General features: G+C 39.4%; 2 protein-coding genes and 1 long non-coding RNA gene across 5 annotated transcripts in view; 1 reads left to right on the top strand and 2 right to left on the bottom strand.

Annotated features, from left to right (window-relative positions):
- The window catches only part of LOC144633252 (heparan-alpha-glucosaminide N-acetyltransferase-like), a 25910-nt gene extending 20771 nt beyond the window's left edge, over positions 1 to 5139 (top strand). The window contains exons 19-21 of one of the 2 annotated variants that reach the window (XR_013567018.1): positions 3620 to 3732; positions 4696 to 4984; positions 5017 to 5139. Coding sequence is in view for 1 of the 2 variants with exons in the window: in XM_078492092.1 (XP_078348218.1) it covers positions 3620 to 3732; positions 4696 to 4877 (295 nt within the window). In the remaining variant the exon portion in view is untranslated. Of the gene's footprint in view, positions 1 to 3619; positions 3733 to 4695 lie in introns of both variants that reach the window. The other variant, XM_078492092.1, reaches the window with a different exon arrangement.
- LOC144633468 (uncharacterized) overlaps positions 1 to 14427 on the bottom strand; it is a 70670-nt gene that overhangs the window by 15131 nt on the left and 41112 nt on the right. The gene's annotated exons all lie outside the window — the stretch shown is intronic.
- On the bottom strand, positions 5036 to 14022 carry LOC144633241 (mannan-binding lectin serine protease 1-like). Of its 2 annotated transcripts, XR_013567016.1 has the most exons (10): positions 13779 to 14022; positions 12446 to 12616; positions 11874 to 12053; positions 10862 to 11038; positions 10261 to 10440; positions 9314 to 9499; positions 8876 to 8995; positions 6985 to 7111; positions 5572 to 6626; positions 5036 to 5364 (listed from the first exon to the last, which is right to left on the bottom strand). XR_013567016.1 is itself a non-coding variant. In XM_078492075.1 (9 exons), exons 1-9 carry the CDS (start codon positions 13840 to 13842, stop codon positions 6017 to 6019), a joined length of 1815 nt encoding a protein of 604 aa, XP_078348201.1. In that variant the 5' UTR covers positions 13843 to 14022; the 3' UTR covers positions 5036 to 6016. The 2 variants fall into 2 exon arrangements, 1 of the variants encoding a protein (XP_078348201.1); XM_078492075.1 differs by having other exon boundaries at positions 5036 to 6626.

Consider the following 14427-nt stretch of genomic DNA (forward strand, 5'->3'; position numbering starts at 1 on the left):
AAAATATCAAGCTACGATCAAGCGTTTCTTTTTAAGACATCACATTTACACTGATGAAGGGGTTTCCCCGAAACGTCTGGTTTTTTTTTTAAAAAAAAAAAAACTATTTTGCACTCCAAGAACACTTTATTGAACACTTATTGTAACAATTGAGTGCTACGCAGCAAAACTCTTTTTATTTGACACTACGAAAAATATAGATATCCGGTACCTTTGTTTAATCGTTGGTGACTTCTGAGCAATTGTGTACGTGAATCTTCTCGAAAATTTCTTGCTCTAGTGAGAAGGGAACTAAATATTGTTTTGACAGTCAATCTGACTGATCGAGACTGAGTACATGGCCGTGTGCGATCTCTAAAGCCACCATGTTTACGATAAATTATAATGCCTTGAAACCATCTCAGTGTTTCAAATATCCAGGATTTGGAGTGATTTATTTTAAATGAGAAAAATGCCGCCATGTTCACTGGCCTGGATGACAAACGTGGCATGGCTGAGTAGCCAAACCTTCAGATGCAATATTCACCGCCTAGCGCGGTGAATATTTAACAATTATTCCATGAGTCCGCGTTGGATACGAGGTGGTAAATAGCCAACGAGGCGCGAAGCGCCGAGTTGGCTATAACGACTCGTATCCAACAAGGGCGAATGGAATAATTGTTTTATTAAATTCTTCTCAAGTTAAAATCGAATGGACATTTCATTTTGATGTAAACGAAGTGATAGTGTGAGGAGGCGCGAAAATTTCTGGCGCGGTGTTCACTTCTTGAGTTGAATGAAACATACGAGGAAAGCGAGCAAGAGAGTTTCTTCAGAAGATTTTCCTCAAACAACCCCCTCTAAAGTCGTCTAAATATCATTGAAATTGTGACAACAGTTAAGATTTACGAGAAGATCCGAAGCAAAACCTTTTCTGGAAATTACAAGTCTTGTGCAAGTCGAACGAAGCAAGTGTTTACATTGTACTTCTTTACGGCTCCACGGCTGTCATCAAGACTGCTATATTATTTGAAGCAAAATTGAGCTCAAAGTGGAACAGGTTTATTAAAGTATGAAAGGACAAAACCAAGATTTAAAGGTAACAAACTTTACTGAAGTGCTGAGCCTAGTTTTATGACGTTCACTGAATGAAACTGTGTCAGTTTGCCGTTCTTTCTTTGGTTTTTGTAGGCACCGCAAATTATTTCTTGTTCATAAAGCTCGCAAAATTTGCTGTTCAAAACCATTTTTTTGATGGAACTGTCGCTTCCCGCAGAAAAATTTTAGTTTGGCAACAGTAACGCAATCATTTTCCAAATAAGGTCAAACTAAGGTATACGAGCTGACAACCGGGATTGAGTGAACCAATCAGAATGCTAGAAATGCAATATCCGTGGCTGAAAATTTAATAATGCGACTTATTAAATTCTCAAGCTCGGATATTGCATTTCTAGCTTTCTGATTGGTTCACTGAATCCCGGTAACCAGCTCGTATACCTATGTTTGACCTTATATGGGAAATGAGTGCGGCAAGTGCCGCTCAGCGTAAAATTTTTCTGCGGGAAGCGACACTTTCATCAGAAAAAAATGGTTGAAAACAGCAGATAATCAGCGGTGCCTACAAAACCACAGAAATGCCATAGTAAAATTTAACTACGCAAAACAAAAGGATTGATGAGAGAAGTTTAATTAATAATACGTACTTGTAAACGAACAAGAAGAGCGAGTGAATAAAGTAGAAAAGCAGCAAATAATTTACGAAAGAACGGCAAACTGACACAGTTTCATTCAGTGTTCGTCATAAAATTAGGCTCAGCACTTCTGTAAAGTTTATTACCTTTCAATCTTGGTCTTGTCCTTCAATAAATCTGTTCCGCTTTGAGTTCAATTTCGCTTCAAATAATATAGCAGTCTTGATGACAGCCGTACAATGTAAACACTGGCTTCGTTCGACTTGCACAAGACGTGTAGTTTCCAGAAAAGCTTTTGCTTCGGATCATCCCGTAAATCTTAACCGTTGTCACAATTTCCAGGATATAAAGAAGACTTTAGAGAAGATTGTTAGATAAAAATCTTGGGAAGAAAACTCCGCCTTCGCTCGCTTTCCTCTCGTGTTTCATTCAACTCAAGAAGTGAACACCGCGCCACAAATTTTCCCGCCTCCTCACACTATCACTTCGTTTACATCAAAATGAAATGTCCAGTCGATTTAGACTTAACCCTTTTCGGACGAGTGGGGTCGAATTTGACCCCTTCAGAGTCAAAACATTTTTCCGTCCCCTACACAGGTAAATTGTGCTTGTATAAAGCTGCAGTGCTGGGGAAAACTATACAGCGGTTATCCAATTACATAAACACTGGCGTCGGCCAGTTTGCTTTTAAGAAAATTTCAAATTTCTCTTCGCTTTCGTCGCTCTACGTTTGTTTACATCTGTGGAAAGACATGGCGCTAGATTATTTTAATACTGATCAAGCTTTAGAAATGGTTTTGTGGGCTAGAAGTTATCTTGAGGACGAAGAAAGCTTGAAAGACGATTTTGACGATCGTGGAAACTGCATCTGGCTCGTTGTTCATTTATTTCGTGAGAAGGAACTTTTTCTGAAGGATCGATTCAACCTTTGCCTTCATGTCACAGGCCTTCGCTGCTAGAAGAGTAGATAGAGCTAAGAATTCATTGTATATTTTCTTTAATGTCTTAGACGAAGTTTAAAAATGGTTGTTTGAACATTTTGGCCAAGTTAAATTGTCAGATTCGATTCGAAGCTCTCTGGAAGCTGTCCTCGGAGCTGCTACCACGTGTTTCTCCCTATGTTATACTAGAGTGAAAGTCACATTATTTTGTATATAGGAAATCGCTGTTGGCTAAATGATTGTGCTAAATGAATAGCTTATAAATAGCCTTTTTGTTGATGTATACATTGCCTAGAAAAAATTGCAAAACATCTTGAGAAAATTCGTTCAAACCTAAAAGTTTTGATTTTAATTTGCATATTTGCATAAATTATGTATGTTTATCGGTCACCATGGAAACGAATATAAATAATTTGTTTATGTTTTGGATCAAAAAATGTTCAGAATTTTATAAGCTTTCTAACCATATATAACATCTGTATATTACTGTAGACTGTACTCCTTGATAAAAGCATTTTGTTTCGTAGCCCTGAGAACCATTTTCTGCCTAAAAAATATTCAGTCTGAAAAGGGTTAAAGAAGAATTTAATAAAACAATTATTCTATTCGCCCTTGTTGGATACGAGTCGTTATAGCCAACTCGGCGCTTCGCGCCTCGTTGGCTATTTACCACTTCGTATCCAACGCGGACTCATAGAATATTTGTTAAATATTCCTAGCTTTTCAACCAATCAGAATTGAATTCACCTCTGGAAATTATACTAATAAAAGTTATAGTTCTTTAATGGCTAAAAGCGACTTTGAATGGAAAGGATGGAATTTTCAAACACCATTATTGTCTTGTAAGTTTACCGGGATTTGCTATACCGTTCCAAACTAATTTTTGCAACTGGTAGCACATCGAACTGAACGATAACAACTACTATAAGCTCACAACGGATGATTTTTTGAGTAAATCCGGGATTATCAACTAGCAGTAAATTGAAAGCCTCTGATATTTTTCCCTAGGTCAGTGTCGTTCATCTTTGCCACGGGAGCAACCTCTTTCTTCCTTTTTGCCATTTGCTATCTTCTGACAGATGTCCTTGATTGGTGGAGTGGTGCACCATTCTTTTACCCAGGTAACAATGCAGGATTAGTGCTTTATATGAATCGCTGCACTCATCCCAAGTAGAGCCACTTATTTTTTTCTCTTTGCATTACATCAGCGATTGAAATCGCTTCCACACTGATGTTTTGGTTCGTGGCTGCAATTGTCGATATATTTCAGAGAGAGAGAAAGCAATAGGATATTAGGAGGGTCAGTAATTAGTTTGTTATGGAAGCCACACCCTGTTTGACTAAGAAGTAAGCTTGCGTCTTTACGAAGAGAGTGACTGCAGAGTCGGTGTTGATACAGGCCCGTATCATCTCTCGCGAGCTAGCTTCTTGCGTTGCGCCTCTTGCGTTGGATCCTAAACATGTGAACCAATCCTAGACTATCACAATTACATATCGTGACTGGAGAATGATGTCTTGGCTTATATCTACTACAATTTTTAAAGTTCATGGTCTTCCATGTTTTGGAATCTGTAATGTATCGTAAGGACGAATCCGTTTAAGATTAGGTTATGCCGTTCACTTGCATACATGTTATCTTCTTCGTCTTAAAAAAAATAGTAACTAACTGAGGAAAACAGCAGAAAGTTATGATCAGTCTAGGAACCTGACCATCGCTAACTAATTCCAAGTTGTTTCCATAAACATATTTTTACGGTGGTGTAAAGCTCAAGTAAAGCTGGAGTAAATCTGAAATTTAATCAGCTTGACTCTCACTTTACCTTTTTTAAGCTGACTTTTATGCCGTTTTACACTCAAGTGTAAAAGCAGGGTAATGTGACTTCTTTGCACCAACTTTTAATCACTTTTACACACGGTAGCGTACAGGTCGGTTTAACCACCTTTAACAACATCTAATTGATTGTGTAAAGTTGGATAATCAACTTTACACCAGCTTTAACCACCTTTAATTTTACGTTAATCCCAATTTTTGATGCTGTGTAACGTTTTGTGCTTTGCATTTGACAAATGAATTCTCGTCCTAGGTATGAACGCCATCCTTGTTTACGTGGGCCATGGTATTCTGTGGAGACACTTTCCCTTCAGCTGGGAGATGGATGAGTACGGCACTCACGGAGAGAAGCTAGCCATGAGCATGACCGGCACAGCTCTCTGGGTTCTTATAGCATATTACCTGTTTACTAAGAAGGTTTTCCTAAAGATATAAACATCGAAAAATGGGTCAGCTAGCTAGCAAAATGCCCCGTACCCACTATGAGATGTGCCCGCAAGAAACCAAAGTAGTTGTTTTTTAAATAGTCGTTCGGACGTACCGTTATTTTAAGGGGATAGTCAGTTAGGCATAGCAAGTAATAAATGTAAATGTAATCATATACTATGACTTTATTAGAAGTAAATATATTTTAACTTTTTGCCAGTAAAAATATATTTTTTACTGGTGGTCTTTGCGATACAAATAAGTTAAAAGGGAAGAAAAGTTATGTAGCTGCGTTCCTTAGCCACATCAGTGTAGATATGAGTTGTTATTTGTAAAAAGGCAGCTTATTAGAATAGGTTTCTTCAGCAATCCGTTGCGTTTTGTTCCAATAAATCTCTTTTCGTTTCTTAATGAGTGTGGTCACTTCTGTTGACTGGGATACTGGTACGAAGAGGCGTCCTCTGTAATTAAATGCTCGCTTCTTAATTAAAATTGTCTTATCCGCGCGAAAATGGAAACAAGGCGAGAGTAGGTGAAAGTTGACAGACTGACCTCTGCCTCGTCCCCAGGCGTCCTCCTCCTTGTTCGTGCACGGCTCGGTTGGCGTTGTGGGCTTGATGTTACCCATCAATCCCCCGCGCTGCCTGTTTTTTCCGCCTTAACCGTCCGGCCGATCGGCACTTCGGGGCGAGGCAGGACTGACTTCACAAGCGCGCTTTTCCTTTCACGCCACAGCTGTGTTCTGCCTGGTTTCTCTGTTGCGTTGGTAGAGCAACAGGGAGATTTTGGAAACCAATCCCACCGAGTTGTGTTTTCTTTGTTTTTCTGTCTATTTGTTTGTATTTTATTTGTTGATTGGTTGGTTTCGTCGGTAAGTTACATGGTTAGTTGGATTTTGGCTACGTGTGGAATTAAGATGGCCACTGCTCCAAACTCCATTTATTTAAGAGAAATCTCTGATATAACTGTCCTTTCATTATTTATTTTATTATCGGTGATGCCTAGTCGTAACGACTCGATTAATAGTTTAAAGCTTTTAAAATAGCTGTTAGTTTAAATTAAAGTTCCTCAAACATTTAGAGCGTATTTCTTGCGACTTTTTTTTCTTTCAGATTGGTAATGTAAAACGATTTCAAATTTATTCTCACTCATCTACTTGTATGCTTACTGATCCAATTAACATAAGGCGCTAGTTTGGTGTAAAATGTATATCGACCGTAAATACCACACCCCTCCCCCCAGCTAACAAGGCCTACAGCAACCCATTTCCTTGCGCCACCATGGAGCATTTTTATAACAAATGGACCTCCGCTATCGCCTGTACATGGGCCGACACCATGTCTGTCGCTACCTGCGCAGAATTTTAAGGACTCGTTAAAATGATAGTCGGTGGAATTTCGGCACAATTCTGTGTCCTGAACATGGAACTGAGCGGAATTTAAAACTGTAGATGAGGAATTATCTGCATCTGCCGTCTCTCCCGGGTTCAGCACTTGCGTGGATCCCCAACCGGCAACAAATCCTTGACTTCCTTTAGTTACGATATCGTCATATATCGAGCTATTTGCTGACTCCGGGAGACAAACTTTTCTAACATATCGTGTAAGTGTCACTTTGGTGGATAATCTGACCAAAGCAATATCGTTCTCTTTAAAGTCGTCATGGTATCGAGGGTGCAATATTATTCTAGTCGCAAATAATGTACGCTGCGAGTCTTCTTCGATGTCGCGCGCCCTATCACCAACCACGATCTTGTACCTGAGGAAGACAAAATGGTAATTGATACCAATTAAAATCTGTTTAACGTATGATTATTGCTGTGCAATTGCTAACGGACAGATATAAAATAGTACAAAATAAGAAAAAAGAATGTAATTCAAAGCACCTGAACAAGTATTCAGGATCACTATTAGCGCGCGAAATGTCACAAATATCTCTCAGTTAAATCAGCCATAGAAGTTTTTGGCGCGCCAGCGGTCACGTGATATAAACCTTTTACACCATAGTTCTACTGTAGGGGGTTCCATAGACTACGAAGAAGGCCAATATTTTTATAAGCTGAGGCCCCATGCCTGGCCCACGAGGCTGACAATATTGTCAACGCACTGTAACTTACATTTCTGGCGGGGAGGTGAGAGGTTGTTTGACGTGGTCATCTGCGTGTCTGTACATGAAGCAGTGTGCAGCGGTGACAATCCACTGACGAGCAATCAGGGCTGCACCACAGAGAAACTGTTTTTTACCTGGCAAGGTATATCCAAAAAAAATCAACGATCAGAAGAGAATTCAAAGGATCGAGAATAATTCAGCCTGCCCACTATTTCGCTTCTTGCTTTGCCGGTGACTTATGACCATAAAATGGACTGCTCGTGGCCTACATGGGCAAACTCTAACACTAGATCAGTAACGTCCTTTGTAAAATTCATTATCTATTCATGAGGGTGCAAACCAACCCCAGCACAGTATTCAGATCACATGTTATCCTGTACTACGTAAAGAAATACCTAGACATGGTAAACTCTAATCATAGGCAAGTTCAGCTGTTTTATATTTTGCACCGATTTTGAAAACACCTTTTTGACTACTGTATACAATGGAATCCCGAAGCCGATTACTTGAACCAAAACTTGTTTCCCTTGGTTTTGCTTTACTCAGTGAAACATTAATAATAATAATAATAATAATAATAATAATAATAATAATAATAATAATAATCATTTGTATAGCGCCCTTTCCATACGTTCAAGGCCGCTTGACAATGTTAAAAAGTAAGATTTTTGAGTTTAAAAAAAATAAAAATAAAATATGATTAATATAAAAAGGCCTCTCTAAGTCTTGATAATTTTAAAAAGTAAAATATTAATTAAGTAATTTACAATTTATTTTGGATTAAAAAATAAAATGATGTTAATATAAAAAGGCCTCTCTAAAAAGCAATGTTTTAAGTTCTTTTTTAAAAACGTCAAGTGATTTAGTAAGTTTAAGTTTCTTTGGAAGCGCATTCCACAGTCTGGGGGCAGCAACTTTAAAAGATCGTTCTCCATAAGACTTCAAGTTTGTTTTCGGTACAACCAACAGATTCATTGATGATGATCTAAGTTGCCTGGTCGGTGTATAGTGCTGGAGTAGATCAATTAAGTATTGTGGTGCCATGCCATTCAGCGCTTTATACGTAAGAAGTAGTATCTTATATTTGATTCGTTGCCGGATTGGGAGCCAATGTAATCTACGAAGAACAGGTGTTATATGTTCTGATCTTGACGTTTTTGACACCAGTCTTGCTGAGCAGTTTTGAACGTATTGAAGCCTATCCAGCACTGATTGTGGTAGGCCATAAAGTAGTGCATTACAGAAGTCCAACTTGGATGAAATAAACGCATGAACAAGTATTTCTGCTTCATCCTGAGAAAGACAGTTCCGTATCCTCGCTATATTGCGTAAGTGATAAAAAGCTGTCTTGCAGGTGTTTATAACATGTTTTTCTAAGTTCATGTGAGTATCAAAAGTTACTCCTATATTTCTGACGTTACTAGAGACTTCAATGTATTCGCCGGCCACATGGATACCCTCAATAGGTGGTGTAATTTTGTTCTTTGGTCCTATTACTAGAAGCTCTGTTTTCTCCCTATTCAGCTTTAGCATGTTTGCAAGCATCCATGCATCAATGTCATTTAAACAGGATTCGATTGCTTCAACTGAGGTCGCATGATCTCGAAGCTTGAAAGAACAGTATAGCTGGGAGTCGTCAGCATAGAAATGATGTGACAGACCATGAGCTCTAACAATATCACCAATCGGGGACGTGTACAGCAGATATAATATAGGCCCCAGCACTGATCCTTGGGGAACGCCACATTGCAAGTCCGTGCTACACGATGTAACTCCCTTTACATTAACTACTTGTTTACGACTCACATTACAACTTTACCCCCAGACCCCTTGAGCTCTCGAAACAATTTGCGTTTCCCTTTGACGTTCAATAAATCGGGACTCCACTTTAATCTTACCAATCGTTTGGTCAAGTCGATATAGGCCAGCTTGCCAGGGCCACATTCCGTGGACGCTTTCAACACCACCAACCATCCGAGAACGGCGACTTTTACTCCGCATACCGCATTCTGAATAATCTAAAAATAATAACTTATTAGTATAGTCGTGTCGAAACGAAGGATATAAGTCAGATAATTATGCACCGCCCTAGCTAATAATGGGCTTTAGGCTTAAATGCAGGAGGGAGAATAGTTGGCTAGGCAAAAAACAATATTCCGAGGCGATGGCCGAGGCGTTTATTATTTAACAATGAAATAACTTTATTGTCTATCATTTTACAATCCGTGATGTGTCCTTCTAGTCTCCACCATCTCACAAAATAATGTAGATGTGGATGTAGAGATGTAAATAGTTTTTCTAGAATTCGTGTATACAAATTTGAAACGTTTATTTACCTTTGACCTGGGACGGAGGCAGACACTTAGGTTTCCTGTCACTCCAAGTTCCATCAAAACAAATGATCCTTCTTGGCCCTTGAATCTTCAGAGATTTGGAACAGCGGAAAGTCACCTGTTTGCGATGCCTAAAGTTGTTTCCGATTCGTCGTCCACCGGTTGGCTTTCCGGGATCACTACAAGGAGCTATATGGAATTAGGTTTTAGGATCATTTAGTGTCTCATACAGAACTTATATTTAAATGCAGTAGCTGGCAGTAAAATTCTTTGTTGATGGAAGGCCGTAATAGTAAAGGGCATGTGAAAAAATAGAAAAATAGTGACACCGTACTTTTCTAATGTTTAAAATAGACGTTAACGTACAATTAAATCTGCCGTACTACAGAAGAACGTTCTTTCAAAGTGATGGTTTTGGCTCTTCAACACCGTTTCTTGTCTAGAGAATGAGGGTGTTGGATTCAGGGGCAGACACTAAGATTGTTTTTGTGTTTCTGTTGTGGCAAATGCAAGAAAAACAAAATTGATTGGAAACAAAAATAGCAAAACAGACAACCTAACCAAAAATGAAAAAAAAAAAAAAAAAAAAAAAAAAACATTATAAACCCCGTGTTTTGTTATTTATTTAGGGTTCGAGGCCTGGCCGGGCCGCTGCGTTGTGTTCTCGGGCAAGACACTTAACTCTCATAGTGCCTCTCTCCGCCCAGGTGTATAAATGGGTACCGGCGAATTTACTGCTGGGGGGTAACCCTGCGATGGACTAGCATCCCATCCAGGGGGGAGTAGCAATACTCCTAGTCGCTTAATGCTACGGAACGGCCGGGATAAGCCCGGCTGTATGGGCCACTTGGCTCGGACACAGACTTAACCATTTGTTATTTATAAGTCTAAAATCAAAACAATCATACCCATGCTTTACCAAAGAAATATATGTTATGCTTTATGTATACCTTTACAAACAGCTGTCGTACCACTCCATTTACCATCAGCTTGACAAAGCCTGCTCCTACTCCCGATCAGAGAATATCGTTTCTTTTTACAAATGAAATCAGCTCTGCCACCAAACGTGGTTTTTGTTTCCCTTGTTTTCCTTCCATGGGCAGGATCTGGTAGGCTTCCACAGTCAACAACTAAGAAAAGGAGAGACAGTAATATATAATATAAGAGTAAGAAACGTGTCATACATTTTAAGACTAGTAACAAATTATTCCCAAAGAGTGATCCCCTAAGACATGTACTATAAATTTCCCTCTGATTCTTCTTCGACAACAACGGCAAATGGGTGAGACGGGACTATGGAGATCTTGATAACACTGAATCTTTTAAAGTGAAACGTATTCTGAATAATTGAACAGAAACAAACATGAATCTGCAATATTTTAAGCTAATCGTTGTCGTGGAAACGTATCAAGACTCACGGTGTGCGTACCAATTACTTATGTGTACTAAGACTGTACTCAGGCAATTTTTCATTCATGTTACGTTATCTTTAAGATATATTTTATAAGCATCATATTTTTACCAAGAGAGCATGTCCTATTTTGTCTTTACCTTTGCAAAGTGGCACTTCTGCGCTCCATGTTCTATTTTTCAAACATTCGATTACTATTGATCCTTGGAGGACAAACCCAGTATCGCAAGTATAACTCACTCTTTTGCCAACGGAGAATTCGCTGCCAAATTTTTCTCCATTTTCGGGAACTTCTGGACTTTTGCAATCTTTTGATACTAAAAATAAATACAGCTTTTGTAAGGAGCTTTTATTATCTGGCTTCTTTCTTCGTTCGCTTCAACGTTTTAAAAAATAATGTAAGCTATATTACGGGGAGTTGGAGGGGGGGGGGCTCGTTTTTTGATAAGTTACCTCTCAAAATGTTTTACTGAGCAGACTCCGACTTTGAAATGTCTGTGAAGGAAAGAAAAAGGGAAGGGAGGGAAGTGAAGGAAAAGAGGGAGTATATTAATGTATGGAAATTGGCCCTTCAGGGTAAATAAAGTTTTTATTAAGTATAAAAATATTGGTCATTTAATTAAGTTTTGAAATCATGAGAATGGTAAGGTAATGAGTAGTTGACACCAAGTTGGGCTGTTATCAACGCCGACCGCCTCCTGTGGGGATGACCTAAGTTAAGTGGCCGACACACTAATAGAAGAGCAACAAATTGTAGAGTGAGGAAACATGACACCAGAATTTCAGTAATATGCTAACCTAGCACAATGAATACACACACGTCTGATTTGAGTCTGTTTAGTCGCTCTTAAGAGGAGCCCATCAACGCTTAACAACCACAACTGGGACATCAATAAGTGTCCGTTGTCCGTAGAGAGGTGTGGTATAGGGGGAGTTGGTACAGGACGCGAAAAACGGTAGGGACCATCACGGGTGTCCGTCTTGGAGGTGTCCGTTAAGAGGGCGGAGAGAGAGTTGATTGTATGCATAGTTTGTAGTTGCTGATATCAGAAGGACGTTTTGTCAACTTTATGCACAAGTGACACTTCGTAGCTTCCCAAAAATCAAAATATTGTTTGCTCTTGAGTGAACCTATTTAGCACGCATACTCACCAACACATTTAAATGTCACCTTCGTCCAGGTTCCTCCTAAGCACTTTACAAAAACAAGTCCAGCCAGACGCCGATATCCTGGTTTACAGCTGTACCATACCAGGTCTCCTTTGGTGTACTGTGATTTTGGCTTTGTAATGACAGCATTGGGTGGAATTGCTGGTGGCTGACAAGCTGGAACTAAATAGAATGATAATGTGTAAATGGAATGAAAACATTACGTCTCTTTCTGCCATAAACCTTTTTGTTATTGATGTTCATGTAAGCGTCCCATTAAACAGAAACGGCTTTGTGTTCCATAAATGGTCAGATCTCGTGACCGAGATAATACAGTTAATGTTATGACTTAGCAAATTTGATGAGGCAGCAATTGTGGCACTTGCAGTCAATTACATTTATGAACTAGGAACGCGTCACTAAGAATAAGAAAAGAGAGCGATTTAAATATTATGTGACGAATTCATGATAATTCGCTGTCTACTTCGTCCAAGTAGCACACTAAATCAGTGAACAATGTTCTGGAAAAGCAGATGGCATTACTTACTTACGCCCAAGATGGTGTTGCTACCTACCGCATTTGATCTTTGTTTTCTTCCATTTTCCAGATGGCAGGCAAAATAGTTTTTCCCCTCCGACGTTGACGAATCCTTTGTTGCAAGTGTAATAAGCCGTAATGTTGCCTGCTTTAGATTCGGTCCGCACTTGACCGTTTCTGATTGCTGGTGGGTCTCTACATACAGCACCTGCGAGGCCCGGACAATATGTTTGATATATTAACATACTTTAGCCGTTATTTCATGTACACCTTAACAAGACTGGAATACATTAACATTTTATACTTTCCTACTCTTTTACTTACATTTGTTTACTAATCAAAGCCCCAAAGTGTTTTTTCGTAGGCGGATTGGGGGCCGGAGTGATGGGAAGCCCTGGAGCCCTAAGCCCGTTTAAGACCCTGGATATAGATTATTTGATTATTTTTTTGTTTGATTTTAGTTTGTTTATCTGTTTGTTTGTTTGTTTGTTTGCTATAGCGCCATGTACTGTGACGTATGAGGCATGAATGATCTGCTTGCTTTCTTTGTCGAAACTAATAAAGTTGCTGGAGGGCTTCTGTTTGTTATAGCTTGGTTGGCCTGGGGGGGGGGGGGGGTGTGCTGGGGGATGGGGGGGGGGGGGTGGAGGTTAACGGAAGTGATCGTCGTAAATCAAAAAAGAAATCAAAATTAAGGTACGAAAATCTATTTCTGGAGGTGCATTGCCGGAAGAAGAATCACGCACCAGATAGAACTACATATGAAACTTACTTGAAATCTCAAGAAAAAAAAAAAAAAAAACGAGTAATGTAGCAACTACGAACGTTTGACATCGAATACTGTTGCCAATTCAACCGTCAACCACCCCTTAGGATGCTTAGTGTCATACAACGCCTTCCTTCTCCCCGACGGGTTTATAATTATAAAGGACACGAGACGGTCACAAAGCAGTTATGTTTTGTTATGAAATCGGAAGCTCCTCCGTGTTGAGCAGTCGACTCAAGACCGACTCAAAAGACGACTGGGGACGAGTCAGAATAGGTTAAAATACATATCTATATACAGCTCTGCACTGGTTGTGTCTTGTGTCTTCTTCAACTTCACTTTTCATTTACGCTAAGTTCACATGCATTAGTATGTTGGTTATCAGACAGACACATGGCCTTGGTTTGATTGCAAATGCCTACATGTAATTTTTTCTTAAATTTATAAGTATCAAAGGTTTAGCATTTTGAAGGGGTGGCTCTCGTTTCAGCTAGTAGTCATAACAATAGCTTATGATAAGATTTCGTATTTGTGCCTTATTATGTCTCCATTAGCCCAGCGTGCTGTATGACAGCCGAATTTTACTACTTATGGTATTCCTTACCTCTTACTGACGGTAAAAAGAGACAGCAAAGAATTATTTGTCCTATCGCATTAATAGCAGCCATGTTTGCGAATCAATTTTCCCCAGCAGTGATATCATTGGCGCGCGGATTGTGCTGCACTTTCCCTACAGCTTAAGCGGAAGTAAGACCAAGTAAGGAAGCAAGTCTTGGCAAGCCAATAAGCACGATTACAAGCATATGCGAAATTAATCAGAATTCACCTTTCAGTTTAATGGCACATCTGTGCGTGGTGTTGTTTTAGCAATAAATATAATAACAATGCGATCCAAAATCATTGAATTACACGGACATAATTTGATATAATTGTATGGCAATGTTATTTTGTGGCCGTGGATTAGTGACCTTTCCCGAATAAATGATCCTTTGTCATCATACTCCAGTGTTAAAACAACTGAATGGTGATACCTGATAGTCACAATAGGTGCAGGATGTACCTATTTAATTTGGGGCTATGTGAAAATCATCACGTACGCCTTTGGCCTTTTTTAAACATTCAGTTTCGAACATTTTTTGTCAGCACGTCTCTCTCATCTGATCAAGCAGTCCCCCCTCTCAACTTCTCCCCCCCCCCCCCCCCTTCTCTTCGCTTTACCCGTGGTAAAATAGTTTAGAAGGGATGAACTTCCT

This window comes from Oculina patagonica, chromosome 1 (genome assembly GCF_052425735.1).
Source record: "Oculina patagonica isolate OP01 chromosome 1, crgOcupat, whole genome shotgun sequence".
Taxonomy (NCBI): domain Eukaryota; kingdom Metazoa; phylum Cnidaria; class Anthozoa; order Scleractinia; family Oculinidae; genus Oculina; species Oculina patagonica.